The 24,268-nt window shown below is 38.0% G+C and overlaps 1 protein-coding gene across 4 annotated transcripts in view; it reads left to right on the forward strand.

Moving 5' to 3' along the window:
* The window catches only part of LOC126236930 (obscurin), a 681,004-nt gene that overhangs the window by 457,593 nt on the left and 199,143 nt on the right, over positions 1-24,268 (forward strand). For all 4 annotated transcript variants that reach the window (XM_049946608.1, XM_049946610.1, XM_049946611.1 and 1 more), the window contains one exon: positions 10,346-10,521. In XM_049946608.1, the coding sequence (XP_049802565.1) occupies positions 10,346-10,521 (176 nt within the window). The remainder of the gene's footprint in view (positions 1-10,345; positions 10,522-24,268) is intronic.

Below are 24,268 nucleotides of genomic sequence, written 5' to 3' on the forward strand. Positions count from 1 at the left end.
GCGGATAACGAGAGGAGAGCATATACTAAAGGGCAAGTTCCCATCTCCGGTGTTCTGACAGGTTGGTGTTAGTGGGAAGTATCCAAATAACCCGGACGGTGTAACACTGTGCCAAGATGTGCTGGCCGTGCACCAAGGCATGTTTAGCCACAGGGTGATCCTCATTACCAACAAACACTGTCTGCCTGTGTCCATTCATGCGAATGGACAGTTTGTTGCTGGTCATTCCCACATAGAAAGCTTCACAGTGTAGGCAGGTCAGTTGGTAAATCACTTGAGTGCTTTCACACGTGGCTCTGCCTTTGATCGTGTACACCTTCCGGGTTACAGGACTGGAGGAGGTGGTGGTGGGAGGGTGCATGGGACAGGTTTTACAGCGGGGGCGGTTACAAGGGTAGGAGCCAGAGGGTAGGGAAAGTGGTTTGGGGATTTCATAGGGATGAACTAACAGGTTACGAAAAACATGGACGATAAATAGTTTAGACAAGAAGAGAATGGAAGCTTTCGAAATGTGGTGCTACAGAAGAATGCTGGAGATTAGATGGGTAGATCACTTAACTAATGAGGAGGTGTTGAATAGGATTGGGGAGAAGAGAAGTTTGTGGCACAACTTGACTAGAAGAAGTGATCGGTTGGTAGGACATGTTCTGAGGCATCAAGGGATGAAAAATTTAGTATTGGAGGGCAGCGTGGAGGATAAAAATCGTAGAGGGAGACCAAGAGATGAATACACCAAGCAGATTCAGAAGTATGTAGGTTGCAGTAGGTACTGGGAGATGAAGAAGTTTGCACAGGATAGAGTAGCATGGAGAGCTGCATCAAACCAGTCTCAGGGCTGAAGACCACAACAACAACAACAACAACATGTATATGAATTAGTCATAATCCATCACAGATACACTTGAACTAGTGTCAATAATGATACTCATGGGCATTCCATGAATAGTTCCCTTAATCGCAGCCTGCACCAATTAAGTGTTCTGCTGACCATACTTAAGTGTATCAGCACACAATTTCTCCTTCAGGTCCAACCACTTGTTGTACCAGAGCATGGAAACATTTATTTGATAATTGCCACCCCCTTTGTGCCCCCACAACCACATGCACAGAGATTACACGGTTTGTGTGGAGTTTGATGCTTGTGACATGCTGGGCTGGGGTTCGTCAACAATCCTAACGCTATGAGATTGCTGCCGCATGTGCGGTGGCATCTCAGTTTGTGACTGTATCCACTGTTGTTACTGGTTAGGAGGTGGCTTTGGTATCACATTGACATCATTTACATGATGGTTTCTGTCCTGCGGTGGATTTGACTGCCAGTTTATTGGGCCTGTTCTTTGTCCAGGGTCATTCATCTCATGCATGTTTTTAGGTTGAAATTGAACTTTATAACCATCTCCACCACCTTTTTCTGTTAATATTACCTTTTAATTGCAAAACTGATTACCATTTGAATGGTTGTTATGATTGTCGTTATAATTAGGCTGATTTACAGGTCCGTTTGGTTGATTACTGTTATTCCATTTACAGTAATCATTACCTCCGTTTTGACCATTCTTATTTAGGCTATTGCCATTTTGGTTTTTGTTTTTATTGTGGTTGTTTTGACCACTGTTCATTGCTACACTCTGCTTTGCATCCTCTTGGATAAGATTGAGCGAGTCAACTGTGGCCATAAACAATTCCAGCTCCATGTCGAGCGACATGGAATAGTTTCTTGCATATAGCAGTCAGCAATCTACCTTTCAAAGTTCTTAACATGTCACACAAAGACATGGGTTCATCCCAGTACTGCATTTTGTTCAAGTGCTTTTCAGAGTCCTTGCACAGGTTTAATTGTTTTGGGTTGTATGGTTCAGGTTTATAAACTTGTTTTCATAAGTGTTCGTGTGCACACTTCGACCAGAAGTGACACATGAATGCCTTCTCAAATTCGAAAAATATTTGGCAGGTATCAGCAATCTCCATCACCCACAGAGCTCCATTGCCAGGCATAAATGAGATCAGGAATTGGATCTTTTGCCTTTCAGTCCATGTGTAGGCAGTACATTCCGGAAATTTTCTTCTTTTCTGAGAAGGTTTGGAACTTGCATTGTTTTATTAAAGATTCCTCATGGTTTATATGTGCCAATGTTGGCACCGCTGATCCAGTGCTCACTGTGCCAACAGTGTGTTCTTCGCTACATGAGCTATACATAATAGCAGCATTGCAATTAAAATTCTTGCAAAGCATAGCATTGATTAGACTATTTCTTTACTGACAGCCTGTGCTAGGAATCTCAGTAATTTGTTGATACCTATTGTCATTGTTCACATGCTCTCTACTTGAGAGTTAAGCTGCAGTACTTCATGCCCATACTGTGTACTATGTTTGTTTTCCTTGCAATTCACTGCAATATTCATATGCTGCAGTGTCACAGCTACTTTGGTTTCACTTTTTCTGTCTAAGTTGATAGACTGATTGTCTACAGTCATCGTAAACTTTTTAACTCGTTCTTCAAGCCGTTGATGTGCTTCCCCTAAAGTAGTGGCTTGTCAGTCTAGTTCCCTCACTTTATTGAGTAAATCTTTTACCTGGGTGTGCATTTTATCTGTTTCATGTTCAGTATGGTCAACAATTTGTTTATCTTAGACTTCGAAGACCTTATTGAGCTGTTCTACTAAGCTCTTGTCTCTTTCTGTTTCACTTAGCCTTTCTTTTTCTTTGTATTCCATCCTTAGCTTCTTCCTTCTCTTCATGTTCTATCTCCTTAATCCTTCCCCTTTCTTCTCTTTCCATTTCTTTTGGCTTGTCTTTCTCATTGTGTTCCAGCTCCTTATCATCTAGCATTTCCTTTACAGAATGGATTAACTTAGAGAGAGAGAGTGTCATTTCCTAAGACCGTATCACATTTCCTGCCTTACTGTGTGTTCGGTATTGACCTTGGAGTCAGCTGATCTGGTGCCTCTCAGTGGTTCTAATGTCTCCACTTTAGAACCAGATGTTAAATTCCCAAATTCAGACCCTTCAGTTTCCAAAGCTTGGAATTCCAGGCTAATATCATCTGTATCAGTACACAGTAACTCTCTGATATTCTCAGTCTCCTCTAAATCTGTAATACTGTCACCTTCCTCCACCTTTGATGACTAAGTACAAAGTACGCACTAGATACACTCAAATATAACACACAAAACACAAAAAATTGTATGACACTGAAAATGTTACAATAAACTGAATAAAAATTGTTTCCTCCCTTACTAAACCTGTTTACTATAATCTATTGGAACAAATCTGTGAATTAAATTATCTCCCACAGCACTGAAGTATGTCCAGCAACAAGAAATATTTTTAGAAAAAATGTGCAAACACAAATCACTTATTGCATGCCCCCAAGACACTAGATGCATGTATCCTTGAAACTTGGTGGGCATACAACCATCTCCCTATCTTGAATTTTCTCAGAAATAGATTAGTAATGCCTCCTACTCTCTTGTAGAATCCTTCCCAATCAGTATTTATCTCGTTGTTGTAGTTGACGTGGTACATGAAAGAAAACATCAAATGATGTCACACACACTAAAGTGACGACACAACTTATCACTGGCAAATTACAGTAATTTTTGTTATGGAAATATTAATTGAATGTTTTTATGCCCGCAATACGAAACACACAAAGAGCAGTGTGAAGCACCGTACTAGCTCGTTTGTTAACAAAATCTCTCGGGTAGCTTTTGCATTGCAATTTCATTGAAATTAATACTGGTTTAATATCATGGGTTCACATAGAGAAATATCATTGTGTGGCATATTTATCACACATAATTTGTGAGTAAGTCAATTTCAGTGAATTTACTTAGCTGCAACAGAAGATAGCAGTTATGTGGCAACCACAAGAATTTAATGAAAACTGCTTTTAATCTGTGCAAATAAATTAAAAAGACATTGAAGTTAGGTAATATAATTGAAGTGCAAACTTTGTAAATTATTTCTCTGGCTCTGTGCCATTTAATATTGGCAATATTCAATTAAAGTGTTGCGGTTGTGCAAATGCCCAACAATAATCAAGCATAATCTCACACTGTATTGCGTGTTCTGATACTCTGAAAAAAAAGTCATTAGTTTCCTAACATGTAGGGATACTAAAGGTGGACCAATAAAGGTTTTAAGAGGAAATGAACACACCTATTTAACCAAAATGCAACATAAGTACACTTACAACATCTCTCACGTCTATCCTCATCCAAGATCAAGACCATAGTAAGTAATTACATAAAATCATTCAACTATTTCATAGTTATTAATATTTTTAACATATAACAAAGAGTAATATACACAATAAGTAAACATTGTTTTTAAATACAGTTATATTGAATGATAAATGTTTTTTCTGTACATTTTTATGTACATTCTTCAAGAATCATAAAAGTCTTAATTCATTGCACTATTCATAATTCTGTATGAATAAACATTGTTCTCCCCAGAGCATCCAGTACAGCCCACAGAAACATATTTTAATTGAGGATGAGAACATGGCCTAGCCACGACAACTGCTACTCTATGGTATTCTATAACAACTTCCTGTACCATATGACTTACCATTTATTTACTCTATGGTATTCTATAACAACTTCCTGTGCCATATGACTTACCATTTATATGCACCAGAAAATGCAACTTAAAAGTTGTGAAACTGGTTGTATGAGTCTCCAATCGACTTAAATAAATGCAGCTACAGCAGATTATTGGGCTTTTCATTCAGTTTGATATTTATTGGTTTAACACCTGTATGTAAATACCTGTTAATCTGTATGTAATGGTCAATGTATAACTGAATATTGTAGCCCCAATTCTATCAATATTATTTCCTGCCTCACCTGTTACCACAACATGAGCTTCCTTTCCAAAATCCTTGCACAAAGAGCCTATTCCATTTTCCATTTGACCAAGACATGCACTTGATTTGAAGTTTGTGGCCTGATATTTATTTCCTCATTCTGCTTGGATTTGCTGTCAGGCACATCTTCTGTGACTACTATTTGACAGCAGAACTTTGCTCTTATTTCCTCTGAAAGCAGTGGTTCCTTATTGAATGCATGTTGAGCCTTGGGTGCAACTACATCTACCCGAGACACTTTTGTATCTAATTGAGGGAATGTGGCAAAGCCATATTTTGTGCCAACGACAAAATTGTCAAATTTCTGTGGCCTCTATTTGCTGCTGACATTTCTCACTTCTCTCTACCCTTCTTTTCACCAATACTTTTATTGCTAAATCCTAGAACCATCAGTTCCGCCTTGCTGTTCACCTGTTGACAAACTCTGCAGTGCCATGGAAGAGTCTCATTTTATTCATTCTTCCCCGTGTCACTTCATCCATCACAATGAAGCCATCTATCCCAACTGAATAGCACTCCAGAACTACCTTTTCCATAACATCTAAAATGCTTCACAATATTATTTCTTTATAAGCAATGTTGAAACCTGAGCCAGTTAATAGAAACTAATCTTTATGTACAACAGATCACAAGACACATTTAATTTGTATGGTATGTTGCCTGTACAGTCAATAGTGTCAGGACAGATGAAATTCTGTTACATGAAAATTTTTAAATGTTTGTACAGAAAAAAAGTGTCATAAATGTATACACACAATACAAATGTCACACAGTATTTTAAAATATACAGATCAGATGCTAAAAACTTCAGTCACATAACTAGACAGAATGCCAATTTATGACTACGTATCTTTATAATGCTCAAAAACTTACTTAATTTTTACACACAAAATAACAGCATAGGCACTCGTTGGATGAAGGGAAACATACTGTTTTTGTCAGCAAATTCCAATAATGTATAACTTCTATTTGCTGGTAGGTAACATACTGTCAGTGCAGCTAGGTGTTAGCTGTCTGAACAACTATAATTGCAGCCAGTTATTTATTAACTAATAAACATAGAAAAGATACTAGATAATACTTGAGACCAGTTATCACTAGAGAAGAGCTCAACAACACTGATTACAATTACTAAGAAATTATTGTCCTCTGTAACAGTCATGTAACATCACACAGCACACAGAGAAGAAACCAAAACCCAGCGCCTCTGGTGGCTGGAGTGCGAACTCTTTGACAGCTCATTTAAACACAGCAGCTGATAGTAACTGATGATCTTGGTCATTACATCAACTCCCTTTGGGGAAGTAGAACGTCATCCAAAAATCTTGCTGGAAGTGGACATGATGTCCGGAGCATGTTCTGCATTTGGGCAGTTGTGCTTGAGCATGTGGCTGAGGCTGATTCTGTGGTAAATGTGTTTCTGGTATTTCTGGGGACTTGTAAGATGATTCTACTTCATATATTGTCTTGTGGTAGTTTTGTAATTCACTAGAATTTTCAGAGTAGGTGCTCCTGTTTTGATGACACAATGCAGTCCAGTATTGGTCTTACAACATCTGTGTGTAGCGTGACGTGTGTGTGTTTGTAAATCATGATGCAAATAGGTTAGTCTCATGCCATGCCAGGATGCTTCATGAGGGTGAATGCAAGCAATATGTTCCTTCGTGTGACAAACAAAGTCTGTTTGGTTATTGTCAGGAGTCATAGTGCTTCACCATTCATGAGCTCCACTGATGAAGAATCAGTCTGGTTTAAATGTTTTCACGGAACCAAGCAGGACCATGGGTAAGATTATTGACCAACCAGTGTGATGACACAAATAGCTCTGATACAGACTGTTAGCCATGGTCTGTGGTGATATGCAGCAGACAACCTAAGTGTGAAATCCCATTCGACACAAAGTCAAAGGTTAGGGTTTCTGTCAAAATATTGTCAGCTGGTATTGCTTCCAGCCAACTAGTGAACAGTTGATTGCAGTTAATTAATAGTGCCAACCATTTTTACAGAGGTAGCAGAGCTACTATATTGATGTGCACATGCACAAATCATGTGTTCATACTGGGAAAATCTCCCACTGGTGCATGCACATGACAAGATACATTGCCGTGCTGACACTGAAAGCATGTGCAACTTCATGCAAAACATTTTGATATCAGGTGAATTGATGATCTAAACCAAGGTGACACAAATTCTACAGGCTATCAAAACCATGGCTGCAGAATGCGGGTGGCAGAAAAAGACAAGGCCTTTGACTACAAATATTGCAATACAGCTTCATATCTGCACCAGGAATGTCAACCAGGTTGGGTGATGCATCTTTCAGTAGATTCTGGAGATTCTGGTTAGATTTCAGTGCCTTTGCAAATTGTGCAAAGTCAGTAACATTGTTTGCATTGCTAACTCGAGATGGATAGTCTGCTAACACATTGTCAATGCCTGAAATGTGACTGATGTCAGTGCTGAGTTGGGCAATGAACTCTAAAATGATTTTACTGATGTGATGAGCATTTGTAATGATTGTACTAATGTGTGAGCATTTGTTGTTGTTGTATCCAAAAGAATAGACAAATGGATTGTGAACGGTAAAAATTGTGAACTCTCTGGCTTCCAGCTAGGTGCAAAAGTACTTGATTGATTCATAAACAGCAAGAAGTCCTCAATCGTAAGCTCTCCATTTTTGCTGCATAGGTGTGAGTTAGTATGAAAAAAAGACAAGTGGTTGTCAAGCAAACATCAACTAACTGTTGCAATGCTGCGCCAGTAGCAGTCTGGCTAGCATCTACCACAAATGGAATAGATGCGTCCAGTGCAGTGTGTGCCAGGAGTGTGGTATTTTTTGTGCTTTGCTTTCCAGCATCTTTCCACTGGATCAGTGAATTTTCCTTAATTTTAGGTCTAGGAAGTGCTTCAGTCAGTGGTTCTCGCATCTTGGCCAAGAGGGGCAGGTGACACCAATAAAAATTAGCATTCCTAGGAAACAATGTAGTTCCCTGATAGTTTCAGACCATGAAATCTCGTTATAGCTTCTGCTTTCTCAGAAAGTGGTAGTGACCCTGCTGACAAAATCATATAGCCCAAAAAGATAATCTGTGGTTGGCCAAATACACACTTAGCATTATTAAAATCACACCTTGTTGCTCAAAGTGTTTAAAGACTTCTGGTGCTGGTGCTGTTCTGCAGTGGCATGTACTAAGTAAACCTCCAGCAAGACTGGGTAGCATTGTATAGATTGAGTATCTATATGGCACTGTCCTTGCATTAAGTGCATGGTAATCACCACATAGGTGCCACATGTAATACTTCTTGGGTATTAGATGGAGAGTTGATGACCACAGACTGCTAGAAGGTAAAATATATTTTCTTTGACCAAAGAGTCTACTGCAATAGCCAGACTGTCAGGAGCTAATCACTTATGTCTGCATGAAACTGGTGGGCCATCAGTCATTTTAATGGAATGGACAGTATGAGCTTGACACCATGTATCGCTGCACTGCATCAAAAGCCAGCAGTTGTAAGGCCTATTACACTGTCGATGTGTCTTACATTCACCAAATCCAGTAGCAAATGGTAATACATCGGGATATCTGCTCCAATAATGGGTTCTGTGACATCAGTGGCAATGACATTCCAGAGGAGGGCACAGCACAGTCCTTTGTCCAACACAAATTGGTGAATGCTATGTCTCTATGGTGAATTGTTTGCTACAGTGAGGCAGAATGAAGGTTGTGGCCAGCAGTTGTACTTTAAGGTATGTTGATAAGTAAACAAGTCTGAACCAGATTAAACAACAAATTTTTGTCCCGTCTTTCGATTGCTGATAATGAATGGCTGAGATTGTGATTGGCAATCAGAGGTGCATATGTCAGATTGCTGCTGGGATTTGGCACCACTCAGGGCAGGAAGTTTGATGAGGAATGACTACACGATCTCTTGCAGTAGTGTCCCCTGCTGTTGCTGCAGTTGTGATGAGACAATAGTTGTCGAGTCTGTTTGGTCAGACTGTCAAACCTGTGTGCAGGGTAATTATAATCTGTGTGAGTTACCACTGATAACAAAGTACTATTGCTTGGTGCTGCCACTGTATTGATCAAAGTCAGCATCATTGTGTCTTGTATCCTATAGGCCAGATCAGTGGTAGCGTCTAATGGCATTTCCATCTGACACACTATTGCAGCCTTCACTTGGGCTGGAAGATGGTTGCTCCACAATGTATGTAGTAAGGTATCAGACACAGTGCCTGTGTCTACTTTACTGCATAAGTGCCTGAGATATTGTTACAGTTTTCTGTCACCAACATTTTCTTGCATTAGGACTTGGCATAAATGCCCTCCTTGTTAGGTGAAAACCCTGCAAATTAATTTCGCCTTGAGTTTGTCACAGGTATCTCACCCAGGAGATGCAGTTATATCTTTGGCTTCAGCTACGTAATGATGATCAACCTGGCTGACCACCAGGCAGATTTGGCTGAGTAGTGTCATGAAAGCTTACCTCTAACTGTGTGAGTCATAAGACAGGATTATGAGGCCAGAATAAGGCAGTTGCACAGTGAGTCATAATACTGATAATACTTTAACATCTGGTCTGTCTCTCATTTTGTGAATATTCTTTATTCAGTCTTGAAAGTTAGGCCTGCTTCTTCTGATTATGTAGACTGATCACACAGGCTGAGATCATGTTTGGGTCACCAATGTCAGCACAACTAGGTGTTAGCAACCCAAACAACTGTAACTGTGCATTTGATATTCTGAGCCAATTGTATGAAATATGAACTCCAGTGTACCAGGAACAAATAACATTTATCAGCTAATAAACACAGAAAAGATACTTGCTAGTACTTGAGACTGGTTAGTGCTAGAGAAGAGCCTGACAAATCTGTCTATAATCACCAAAAAATTACTGTCCTCTGTAACATTCTTGAAACTTCACACTGCTCACAGTGAACAAACCAAAATCCAGCACGTCTGGCAGCCAGAGCATGATCTCTTTAACAGTTCGCATAAACACAGCCGCCGACAGTAACTGATGATCTTTGTTGCTACACTACCATGATAAAAAGATATTTAGTAATTTGAGTAGTCTTATTTGTTTAGTATTGATTTAGTATGTAATCAAATACATACTTATGCCAATTTTAACAAGAAATGTTTATTTTTGAGTATCTTACTCTGTTGTTTAACAACAGTGGAATTCTTGGATGGAATAATATGTGAAATAATGGAACGGTAACCGCTCACCAATAGCTGACTGTGGCATTAGAAACATGCAACAGAACACTATTTATACTGGCTTTTGAGCTCTTGTTCTTTCTTTAGTTGACATATACACACGCAACCGCACAGATTCCCAAATGCACATGCCTGTGTATCTCACTAATTTTAAAACATTTCATTGTTATGTAATGAACTGTTCAGTTTCAAACATTGTTTTCTGTTATTTTGTTCTGTATATAAAGCATATACTTAATTTTTCAGTACAAAGTAAAAGCTGCAAACCTTGTTGGAGAAGCAGAAAGCAGCTCCAAACTTTCAATGACACAGCTACCACCATCATTTGCTCGTCCTCTTGATAGAGCTGCTGAAGTGGATGAGGGAGACATTCTAGACTTGAAGTGCAAACTTGATGGTAGTCCAATTCCAACTGTCCAGTGGTGAGTATCATTAGAAATTATACACAGAATGGTTGCTGTATAAAGTAACTATGTGAATTTTGAATTTAAGTAACTCTTTACACACTTTGATTTAGTAATTACTACATATTGGTTCAAATAGCTCTAAGCACTATGGGACTTAACATCTGAGGTCATCAGTCCCCTAGACTTAGAATTACTTGAACCTAACTAACCTAAGGACATCACACACATCCATGCCCAAGGCAGGATTCTAACCTGCGACCGTAGCAGCAGCGCGGTTCTGGACTGAAGTGCCTAGAACAACTCGGCCACAGTGGCCAGCAACTACATATGTACAATACAATAATACTTACTTTCTCTAAATTGAATTTAGCAATTAATCAGTAAGAACAAGGAATAGAGGGACTGTTATAGGACATATGCAATATAAATTTATCTGTCCTATGTATTATCTTAAACTTCGCTTGTGTCTTTGTTCTTATTTTCTTCCATATGATATAGTTCATTTAATTATGATAATTTAGCAGATGAAATAAGAAAAGCTAGGTTACAGCTTCACTGCAACATGAAAAAATAGTTGCTGCTCTCACTCACTGTTGAAATATGTCACAACAACATTTTTAATAATGGGAGTAACTATTTACATTATGTAGTTGATTTGCAATACTATTTGAAAATATATGTGGTTAGTTGTAACACATGGTTCAGTACTGAGCACAGTACATGGAACTGTCTTGTAGGATTAAGTCTAAGAAGAAAATCAATTTACTATTCAGCCAAAGATGCTTTACTAAAAGACCACGTATTTAATATCTTCTATCACTTAAGAGTAATACTTCAGAAAATAAATATTTAAGTACTAATGCGCCTCTGTGCTTAATAATCAGTTGTAGTTACAATACTTGAAATACTCTGCTCTTATCTTGTCTCTCAACACTTCTCTAGTACAACTTCTTGACAAAACATCATACTAACACTTATTTGTTTCATTTGCAACTATTAATCATTCAGTATTTACATACTGAATTACTTAAACACAATAACTAGTACCATAGAAATAGAATATATGTGGAGTGAGCATTCAGCTCTGCAGGAAAAGAACTGTTTTCACTAACATGCAATGACCTCAACACTCATGAGATCATGGTGTGGCATAAGCATTGCCTGTAAGTGCTCTTCAGTTCCTGAATGTGAATTCACTGCTTAGTCAGAACATTATGACCACTGACCTGCTATCAATATAAATGTGTGCAGGTGATAGCAGTGTCACTTGGTGAGGAATAATTCCTAATGAGATACACACATGGTGCATGTAGTATCAGTGAGCATACTTTCCATGTGTAGAATGGGGAAGGTATCGATCTATCTGAATGTGACCAAGGGCAGATTGTGATGGCCCCAAGGCCTAGCACGAGCACCTTGGAAACTGCATGACTTGTCAGGTGTTTGAGGACTATCTTCAACACTTGGTGAAACCAAAGTGAAACCATGTTCAGACATCGTGGGCTGGCTATCCCTCATTACAGATGTCAGATGTCATAAGCTGGGCAGACTGGTAAAACAAGACAGGTGGGAAACTGTGGTGGAACTAACATCAGTCTTTAATATTTGGTAGAGTACTTGTCTGTTCAATTCAATTCAATTCAATTCAATTCAATTTTTATTATCACATAACATGCCTTATACAATCAAAGATTGTGACATAGGTGACTTGTCAGTTTTACACTATATATAACAATACTAAAAATAGACAATAAACTAATAATATACATGGTGTAACATCTTCAAAGAGGTATTTTAATTACAATTATAATGCATTGTTACCATTCATGAAATCTTCTACACTATAGTAACATTTATCTTTCAGATATTTTTCCAGGTCTCTTTTGGTACCTTTTACATTTGGGTCATCCATATCTTTCCATATTTTATTTACAAATTTCATGCCCATATAGTATGGGGTTTTTTCATATGATTTTAAACTGTGGGTAGGTAACATGTAGCTCGTTCTATGTCTAGTATCATATTGATGCAAGAAGAAGTTGCCTTCAAAAAGTTGTGGGTTTCTTTTCGTGAAAGTGAGAGTTTCATAGATGTATATGCTTGGAATGCTCATTAGATCCAGTTTTACAAATAAAGGTTTGCAGTGTTGCTTTGGTTTTGCTCCCACCATTGCTCGGATGATTCTTTTTTGTAGTCTAAAAGCTCTAAGTAAATTTGTTTTTTCAGACCCCCAGAAAATTATACTATACCTAATGACTGAAACAAAATATGCATTATATACAGTTTTTCTTACAGCTAAATCAGTAATACTATACAAGATATTCATAATATATACAAGGCTATTCAGTCGACCCAGTATGTTGTCCACATGGCGACTCCATAACAGGTTTTTATTGACTAACACGCCAAGGAATTTGACACAGTCTGCAGTCTCTAATTTTTTGTCCATATACCTTATTTCACTTATAGACTGTGCAGATTGTTTTGTGGTAAAATGAACAATTTCTGTTTTTGTAAAATTTAATGTCAAGTTATTGTTTTTGACCCATGCCTCCACTTCCCCAAGTGTTTGTTCAATATGACGAATTAGGTCTACCTCATTTTTACAACAGACTACAGCTGTTGAGTCATCTGCATAGAGGATAGTATCAGACTGGACCTGACATGGCATATCATTAATATAATATAGAAAAAGCAGTGGCCCTAATATTGAGCCTTGTGGAACACCTAATTGAGTGTTTTTCCAGCCAGAGAGAAATTTCTTGCCGTTGATGTTAATAAGTACTCTTTGTTTTCTGTTTGCCAAGTATGATGACATCCAGCTAAGAGATTTGCCTCGAAAACCATAGCGTGCCAATTTTTGGAGAAGCAGGTCATGATTTACTGTGTCGAAGGCTTTGGACAGGTCACAAAAGATGCCTGACACACACATTGTATCATCAAGACATCAGCTGACTTTTGTGACTAATTCATTTATTGCATGGATTGTGCTGCGGCCTTTTCTGAAACCATATTGATTGCCTAAGATAATGCTGTTAGATGAATTGTGATTTTCAATCTGATCACATGCAGCTCTTTCAAATATTTTTGAGAAAATTGGTAACAGTGAGGTTGGCCTATAGTTGCCCAATTCATCTTGTTTACCTTTTTTATGCATGGGCCGAACTTCTGCATATTTTAATCGATCTGGGAAACATCCCTCATCAAATGATTGGTTGATTATGAAAGAGAGTGGATATGCAATACTGTGACGGACTATTTTTATTATTTCAGTGGGGACCTCATCCCACCCCGCAGATTTTGAATTTTTTAGGGACATTATGATTTTGATGACATCTGAGATGGAAACATGAGAAAACTTAAAACATGTGCAATTGCTATCTGTCATATTGGGCTTTGTATTTGGTGGTGAACAGTCACCAAATTTGTTACAGTTTATGAAAAAGTCATTGAATGATTCACAAATGGCACTGGGTTCTGTAACAGCTCTACCATTTATCACTATTTTAGAAGGGCATTTTCTCTCTGCCTCATTGCCGACTTCACTTCTTATAACTGACCAAACAGCTTTTGATTTGTTTTTTGCTTTTGAAATGAAGTCGTTATTTGCAGTACGTTTTGCTAGTTTAACTATTTTGTCAAATGTTTTTTTTGTATGTGCTTACATACTTAAGAAATTGAGGGCTTCGATTTACTTTTGCCTCCATATGCAGTTTCCTCTTAGTAGCACTAGACACTCTAATTCCTTTTGTTACCCAGGATCTACTTTTTTGGGACCTGGTCCTCACTGTTACAAAAGGGAAGCATTCATTGAATATACCCAAGAATTCAGTTAAAAAGTTATTGTAATTGTCACTTGTGGAAGTGTGTTTGCTGACTGTCCACTTGGTTTGGCTTAGTTTTTTGCAAAATACTTCCACATTTTCTTGACTGAAATTCCTACATCTTTTTGTTGTGCAGACTGAATTTTGCTTCGGTAGTGATACAAATAGTGCTTTATGGTCTGATACTCCTAAATCTAGAAGAAACTTTTCTTTTACATAATAATTATAACTACTTACAATATTGTCAATACATGTTGCAGAGCTTGCTGTAATTCTTGTATACTGATCGAAATTGAGATTTAGCCCATTTGTGGCTACCAGGTTCTTTAAGTGTGAAGAAAATTTGTCATCAGTCCTTACATCTATGTTGAAGTCAGCATATATAACCACTTTCTTGTACAGTTTGTCACATTTTAATTTATGTAGCAATGTATCAAAATTATCTAAAAATACAGAGCTTATATGGTACCCATGGGTGCGATATATGCTGATAATTAGTGTGTTATAGTCTTTAAGTTCTATACAACAACTTTCAAATGTGCCTTCTTCATTCAGATGGCTAAAATTCTGTCTGATATCATAGTCTACCGTGGAATGAACTAATATGCAAGAGCCTCCATACCCATTGGTCCTACAAAAGCTGGTAGCCAGTTTATAACCTGTAAGTTTATTTAGGAGACTGATATTTTCAGATTTTAGCCAATGTTCATTAAGGCATATTACTTTCACAGATTGTTTCACACTTTCTAGCAAAATTTCTATATCATAAAGCTTCCTGATCATTCCTTCAGACAGACCTCTTATGTTCAAGTGTGTAATGAAATTACTACTGCATATATTATTAGGTAGAGGGTCTTTAAAACTAATTTGACTATAAAGTAACGGAACGTCCACCTGAGTGTTGACTGCTTGTTCTGGATTCGTTGTATTGGCCCAAATTCGGATAGAACTGGCCCCCTTCATCAGTTTCCCTGTGTGTGAGCATCTGGATGATGAGTAGGTACAGTTTTCTTGACGATAATTTCAGTCTTTGCTGTATGTTCTGAGGCTGGTTCTGGCACCGTCTCATCTTCTGGACGTGATGTTCCTGTTTGAGCTGGCGCTGTGGCTGCGATTTTGAAATTGTTTTCTCGTTTATCCATTTCCTTGGTCGAAACTGGTTGCACAGTAATTGGTTTTCTTGCAACGTCGTCATCTTTTTGTATTAATTTCGCTAGCATTTTGCCAACGTATGACTTGCCAGCATTATTATAATGTAGTCCATGTTTCGTGAACAAATCTCTTGCATCTGGAAGATCAAGAAATGTTACATTTTGTTGGGACTTGCATATTTTGTAGAACTGTCTGTTTACTTTTGCAAGCTCTAGATTTACGATGGAATTGTCTTGCAGGTCGTATCTGTGAGGCAAACTAGTAACTATGATGTTCGGAACTTTCAGATCAAGTAATGTAGTTTTTAAACACCGGGTCGCATGTTTACTCTCATTTCTGTATACATCATTACTTCCACCCATGATTATGACGGCATCATTCTTAGATAGCTCATTAAGTGAGTTGCTGCTCTTAATTATCTCAGTCAAAGGTGCACTGGGTTTCGTCATACCTGTTGCCGTGAATAACGTACTGTACTCATTTATTTTTTCGGCAATTTTCTTGGCGTGGCTATCACCAAGTACAACAACTCGCCGTTTGATGTTCACTGGTTTATTTTTCGTATTAGATGTTTTCTTGGCTGCGCACTCGATTGGAAGTTTCGTCACTGATTTTTGTTCGTCATTGTTCTTTGTCTTATCACAGTCTTTGTCTAGTGTTGTGAATTTATTTGCTAGCGGTATCGCCGGAACTGTACTCACTGTCTGTTTGTTTGTTTTTTTCGGCAAACGCCACGTTTTTTGCGCAGAACGACGGTTAACAACACTGTCTTGTGCTAGACGATGATCTCGCTCTATCTCTTTGTATTTCGTTTCCAGTTCTTGATATTTCTGCCAAAGTTCTTCATATTTCGTATTTATAGTCATGAAATCCTCTGTAAGCACACTTATTATTTTTCTTTTGATTTTATCGTGTCCATTACCTCGTTTTTCTTGACACTCACAACGCACTGACGCACAGTGCACTAAACACTCCTAATGGTGACCTCCATAGTTGACGACCCATGCATGTACCAATGTTAACACCACAACAACAGCAACTATGACTGAAATGGGCCTGTGACCATTAGATTAGATTAGATTAATTATTCATTCCATAGACCCATAAAAGAGGGAATCCTCCTGGGTGTGGAACATATCAGATAAACACATTACAAAAATGTAATTAGAAAAACTTGAGTTTCATTAATTTTAATGATCCTCAGTCAATAAACAGTAAAATTATGTACATGAATTAATCTTAAACTTCTAATATTTACAGGTTTAGTACTTACATCTGCTTTCATTAAGTCCATCATTCAGATATTTGCTAGTTTCTTGACTATTACAACCAAGTATTGTCAAAAATTAAAGTAAATTATTCATTTCAGTGATCCTCAGTTAAGAACAGTCAGATTATGTACAAGATTTAAAATTAAACTTCCACTATTTACAGACTTAAGACTTACATCTGCTTTCCATACATCCAACATTCACAAAGTATGTAGTTACTTGGCTGTTACAACCAAGTATTGTCAAAAATTAAAGTATAATAAATTTTCATTAAAATGGTCTACTGCACTTGTGGAGAAACTCATGGATGGCACTGAACTACAGAGACAGGCCAGCAGCAGCTCCATTATGCTGTGGGGACCATTTACGTGGGCTTCCATGGGCTTCCAAGGCACCATGACAGCTAAGGAGTATCATACAGTGGTTGCAGACCATGTACACCCCATCGTGATGATCATGTTTTCCAACAGCAGTGATATTTTTCAGCAAGATAATCCGCCATGTCACAAGATCAGGAGTGTGATGGAGTGGTTTGAGGAACATGTTGGTGAGTTCCAATTGATGTGCTGGCCCCCAAAATCGGAGATCTGAACCCGATCGAACACATCTGGAATGCGGTTGAATGTGGCATCAGAGCTCATTGCCCTCCTCCCTGGAATTTATGGGAATTAGGTATCCTGTGTGTGCAGATGTGGTGGCAGCTTCCACTAGCGAACTAACAAGGCCTCATTGCTTCCATGCTATGATGCATCACTACTGTTAACCATGCCGAAGGTGGACATACCAGGTATTAGCTAGGTGATTATAATGTTCTGGCTGAAGAGTGTATATCACTAGTACAGACAGATCCTGCTCAGATCCTGCTCAGAAGTATCTTCTATTTTGTACCTATGGGTCATTGGCATCTTAATAATTCACATTTGATATTTGTAATGGACTAATCATTGTGCATTTAACAGATAAATGCAAGAACATTTTGCTTGCTTGTGACAAGTGTCCCAGGTCAGAGTTTACAAGTGTCACTATTTTTTTTGTTATAAGAAAGGAAGGGAGAGCCAATTACTCTTAGGTTTGCACTACACTTTATCATATTAGTGTGCATCTGTTTTGATCAGTTATGCTGCAGCAGCATTTTTAAACACCATCTTTATTTGTCCTGAAAACATCAACTTTGGAATTACGATGTTCATCAAATTACTCCGTTTTTACTCTCTATGTGTTTTTACATCTTTAGTCTTCCTTCAGTCATAGGGAAACTAACATGTTAGTGGTATATATTCCCTCTCCGTGCCATAGGCACCAGTACTACATTTGTCTATTGTGACTGCTTTAAAAGAAGCACAGTGGTTTGGATACCACTATAACCTGGAGGTTCAGACTCATGTTATTTTTACCTGCAGTAAAAATTATTGAAAATGTGTATATGTTCAACAGATTGACTGGTACAAAATCCCACACTACAGAATTGGTCTAGCTTTTGTCTCTTAAATCTGTGGCCATGTGGTCACATAAGTTAGCCTTATGGTTTTAGCTCTTTATTACACCACGTCTCAATATTAATCAGCCAGGGTGCGATTTGTGCTTTTACCAGTGGGGGGGATGTCTTACGGGGTTAGTAGAATTATATATGTTGCTAGCTTGGGCCGTGGCGTTACGCATGGTTAAACAGCTATTTATAAATATATGTTAATGTCGAAACTCACTATTCACGCGTATGCACTATCAGAAAAGCCATCCCTTGTTATATCTTTAAAAGTACATTATAGATAAAGCTTGTTTACAAAACCATCTACATACAGGTATACGAGAGGAATTCAAAAAGTAGAGGCACATTTGTGAAAAGCTGTACTTATTCTGATGTTAGAAAACTGAAACATATTAATAGTATTAATAGTAAGACTTACTAAAAACTTTCAGTGTTCGGCTCCACAAATTTAAATTATATGTAAAGTTTTACTCCAGTGCATGGGAAATAAACATCCCAGGTTGGGATGCATAAACTAAAACCAGATGAGGGGATGGTCTGATGCAGAGGGGGTGAAAACCCCCCCATCCCCCCCCCTCCACCACCACCCTGCAAATCGCACACTGTAATCAGCACACAAAGTTGCTCATATTAGTATGATAACTGGACTGAGGACTTTGTGGCACAATATTAACTTATGATAAATAACTTATCCTCCTTTGACAAATTTCGAATTGCATCAGTGTAGTAGAAACAATTCAGCTCAATTACTGTTACTAATAAGCACATATGTGAAAACAGAGTAAATATGTGGAATATTAATGTTCGTGTCATAGTGCAAAATGTAACAACAGTGTCATGCCAGCATCACATGCATGTTTCCATTTGATGTTGGATGTCGGTCACATACTCCGCATACTGTGCTCAGAACCTTTGATCATTGTTGTCAGTACTGCAAACATCAATGCTGAACACTCTGAATTTATATTCGTATTCACATCCGATCATACTGATTTCGGTTTTTCATATTTTTCCAGGCAAATGCCAGGAAGAGTCCTTTGAAAGAACATGGCCAATTTCCTTCCACATCCTTGCAAAAATCTGAGCTTACAATAATCAACTCATTGTCATTAAACCCTATCTTCCTTTTACCTTCCACTCCAAAGATTTGATTAAATCAGTATCAAACCAGAAATTGAACACAGGTCCATGGCTTTCATTAGCATTTTTCCCATGTTGTTGTTGTTCTGGTCTTCAGTCCTGAGACTGGTTTGATGCAGCTCTCCATGCTACTCTATCCTGTGCAATCTTCTTCATCTCCCAGTACCTACTGCAACCTACATCCTTCTGAATCTGCTCAGTGTATTCATCTCTTGTTCTCCCTCTACGATTTTTACCCTCCACGCTGCCCTCCAATGCTGAACTTCTGATCCCTTGATGCCTCAAAACATGTCCTACCAACTGGTCCCTTCTTCTTGTCAAGCTGTGCCACAAACTCCTCTTCTCCCCAATTCTATTCAATACCTCCTCATTAGTTATGTGATCTACCCATCTAATCTTCAGCATTCTTCTGTAGCACCACATTTCGAAAGCTTCTATTCTCTTCTTGTCCAAACTAGTTATCGTCCATGTTTCACTTCCATACATGGCTACACTCCATACAAATGCGTTCAGAAACGACTTCCTGACACTTAAATCTATACTCGATGTTAACAAATTTCTCTTCTTCAGAAACGATTTCCTTGCCATTGCCAGTCTACATTTTATATCCTCTCTACTTTGTCCATCATCAGTTATTTTACTCCCCAAATAGCAAAATTCCTTTACTACTTTAAGTGTCTCATTTCCTAATCTAATTCCCTCAGCATCACCCGATTTAATTTGTCTACATTCCATTATCCTCGTTTTGCTTTTGTTGATGTTCATCTTATATCCTCCTTTCAAGACACTGTCCATTCCGTTCAACTGCTCTTCCAAGTCCTTTGCTGTCTCTGACAGAATTACAATGTCATCGGCGAACCTCAAAGTTTTTACTTCTTCTCCATGAATTTTAATACCTACTCCGAATTTTTCTTTTGTTTCCTTTACTGGTTGCTCAATATACAGATTGAATAACTTCGGGGAGAGGCTACAACCCTGTCTCACTCCCTTCCCAACCGCTGCTTCCCTTTCATGCCCCTCGACTCTTATAACTGCCATCTGGTTTCTGTACAAATTGTAAATAGCCTTTCGCATCCCTGTATTTTACCCCTGCCACCTTCAGAATTTGAAAGAGAGTATTCCATTTAACATTGTCAAAAGCTTTCTCTAAGTCTATAAATGCTAGAAACATAGGTTTGCCTTTTCTTAATCTTTCTTCTAAGTAAGTCATAAGGTTAGTATTGCCTCACGTGTTCCAATATTTCTACAGAATCCAAACTGATCTTCCCCGAGGTCCGCTTCTACCAGTTTTTCCATTCGTCTGTAAAGAATTCACGTTAGTATTTTGCAGCTGTGACTTATTAAACTGATAGTTTGGTAATTTTCACATATGTCAACACCTGCTTTCTTTGGGATTGGAATTATTATATTCTTCTTGAAGTCTGAGGGTATTTCGCCTGTCTCATACATCTTGCTCACCAGATGGTAGAGTTTTGTCAGCACTGGCTCTCCCAAGGCCATCAGTAGTTCTAATGGAATGTTGTCTACTGCCGGGGCCTTGTTTCGACTCAGGTCTTTCAGTGCTCTGTCAAACTCTTCACGCAGTATCTTATCTCCCATTTTGTCTTCGTCTACATCCTCTTCCATTTCCATAATATTGTCCTCAAGTATATCACCCTTGTATAAACCCTCTATATACTCCTTCCACCTTTCTGCCTTCCCTTCTTTGCTTAGAACTGGGTTGCCATCTGAGCTCTTGATATTGATACAAGTGGTTCTCTTCTCTCCAAAGGTCTCTTTAATTTTCCTGTAGGCAGTATCTATCTTACCCCTAGTGAGACAAGCCTCTACATCCTTACATTTGTCCTCTAGCCATCCCTGCTTAGCCATTTTGCACTTCCTGTCGATCTCATTTTTGAGACGTTTGTGTTTTTCCCAGGGGACACATTTATCTGTTTATTTATTGTTTCAACCTCTGTGTCAGTTAACATGATTACAAAATATATAGTATATTCTTAACTTTTTAAAAGAAGAGAATCAATGTAAAATATCACAATGTTGAAATAACCATAAAATAAACATACAAAATAAGAAATTACATAATCTTACAAAAATTGATGTAATGTGTGAAAGGGGAAGTTGTCATGGTATTTCTGCTGAAATGATGTTTACATTGCATGGAACAGTTTGCCACAACAAGCAGGCTTAAAAGTACTTATACAGGAATGATATTTTCAACATTGAGTATATCCCCAAATAATGAAAGAGATGAATTCTTCTATTTTACAAGAATTTCTGGATAAACCACGAAGAAACAAAAGATATGTTACAATAATGGAAATGTGAACATAGTCTCTGACATATAATGTAAATATCTTAACTATTCTGACTTCTTACAATGCTGTAGTCACATTTAAATACATTATTTACCTACCAGAACAACACTAAACTCACAGTCTTGCATTAATCATGTTGTTACAGGTTAGAATGGAGAATAATTTGTGGTAAGACCTATAGAAAACTGTCCCTTGAACCATAGAGCTCTCTCTATCCATAGAGATTAACACAAATCACAAAATAGTTCCATGTAGTGGCATGCTCACTCATAAAGGAAAAATTTACCAATATAGGCTTTAGTAGCACTTTGCACACAGAGACTTGCAGCAGGCACACAAATCATATGGTATTAATAAAAAATGGGATCGTTTTTATGAAATATTTAACCGTAGTCTTAATTGGGCATGTTCAGTAGTACAAAAATCTAAGAACATCAGATTACACAAAGATTTCTGAAATTCCTCCATAAACCCACAGTTGAAAGGAACATATTGTCACACCACAACCACACTTAAGTCCAGATCTGTAAGTAGCGTCATCAGTGAAGTACAACACTTAACACTGAAAGCAAGTTTATTACCAAGACTAACATACAGCCAGAACAGAACTGAATTCCTGGATGGAGAGTACTGCTATTTATACATACATCAAGTATTCCAGAGTACAAAAACATCACAAACATAAGAAATTTCAAGAAACTTCCAGAAATTATAAATACTAAATAACAAATTATTGATGGTGGTCAGGTCTGAACTGTCAAAACACAGCACACCAGCCAGTGATGCTAACCCGTTTGCCATACTGCATGCACCACAGCTCATGGAATTGCTCCTTCTTCTGGAAAACAGTGATCTGCTCTTTAGTAAGTTCTCATTGGAGTTGCTTGCAGCATCCCGGATCTAGATCTTGTCAGTGATCATTTGTATGACAGTGCTAGCGGATCTTCACAGTCTGATCATATTGTCACATCCTCTTCACTATGGTTTGCAGTGCAGATGACCCCTCCCATCAGAGATTCACAGTCATTGAACTGGTCTTCGTTTTTGTTGATTGAGCAGCCCACATCATCGATCTGCACCTCAGATCTGTAATAGGGCTTCGTAGGGAGAACATGGATGAATGCTTAACTTCTTAAGTGATGTCCAACAAATGTTGAAGGGTACAATATGGCCCACAGAGCACTTTAGTAACTTTTCCATTAGTCCCACTTTCTGCACAGGTGCAAAAATCCATACCAAGTCTCCCATAATGTATCTCACTAGCTGGCACTTGGTGTTATAGTGCTCTCAGTCTTGCTCTTGGGCTCCAGGATCCATATATCAGCCAGGTGTCTTGCTACTTTGATTCTGGTAATGACGTGTTTCAAAGTCATCCTGAGTATCATCTGTTTGAAAAACCAGTAGTGTATTCATTTTCATTTCAACCCCTTGACCATGGAGCTGGAAGAAGAGAGTGAAGTATATAATGTCTTGCATCCCTGTGTTGGATGAAAATGTCACAACAGGCAGTATTATATCCCAGTCTCTCTGTTTGATATCTATGTACATTGAGAGAATAGCTGCCAGTGTCTTATTAAAGCATTGTGTGAGGCCATCCTTCTGTGGGTGATAGGCAGCTGTCATCCTGTGAGTAGATCGCAACATGAAATTAGCTTTGATACCACTCCTGACTCAAAAACTTTTCCACAATACAAAATAGCCACCAAGTGAGGTACACAGGTATATTTCTTCCATATAAAGTACTTATTTAAGAGTAAATAGTGCTAAATTTAAGTTTATTTTGTTTTGTATACTTGCTGTAGTGTCTGTTCTTGTTACACAATTGAATATGTAACATTCTTATTACGCTTTTTCTCAAAATAAAACTCTTGTTTGAAATTTTGCATGATATGAACATTGAAACTTTGTTTAAGTTTTCTTAATAGCATAAATTTCATTGAAACAAGGCAGCTGATTCATATTGCTTACTAGTCAGATAGCTGTGATCTATGCCTAAATTTTCCAAGTTATAAATAGTTAGAAATGTAAACAGATCGTATTGGTAACACAAATTCGCGGAAAACAAAATGACTACCAATCCATTATTCTGTCACTGTAACTCTGAATCAGCACCAAAACAACAGCAACAGCACAGAACACTTTTATGTCATTTTTTTTTACTTTAAGCTAATCTTGTATTTCTGACAAACTTGATACATTCTGTAATGTTAAACTTATTATTCCATTCAAAGCTATGATTGAGATATGTGAGAGCTGTTATAGGGTAGTGTGTAGTGGAATTTGTTGCCAGTCTTGCAGGAAATATTTTCACTGGGGGAGAGGTGGCAGGGGGAGGGGGGTGTCTTTCAGGGCAGCTGGAGGAAACAAGTAAGGAATTAATCAGGATCAAGTGAGATAGAGGGGAGGAGGTAGTTGGAACCTGGGAGTTGATTGGAAGATAAGGAGAAAGAGAACATGATCTGATATTTTTATTATCAACACTAAAAATAAGTATATACCACTGCCAGAGTTAAGTGGCTAAGTGGAGAAAAGCCTCACATAGGACTAGGAGCAGGAAATGAGCAGCACATTTCA

Source organism: Schistocerca nitens, chromosome 2, assembly GCF_023898315.1.
Source record: "Schistocerca nitens isolate TAMUIC-IGC-003100 chromosome 2, iqSchNite1.1, whole genome shotgun sequence".
NCBI lineage: Eukaryota > Metazoa > Arthropoda > Insecta > Orthoptera > Acrididae > Schistocerca > Schistocerca nitens.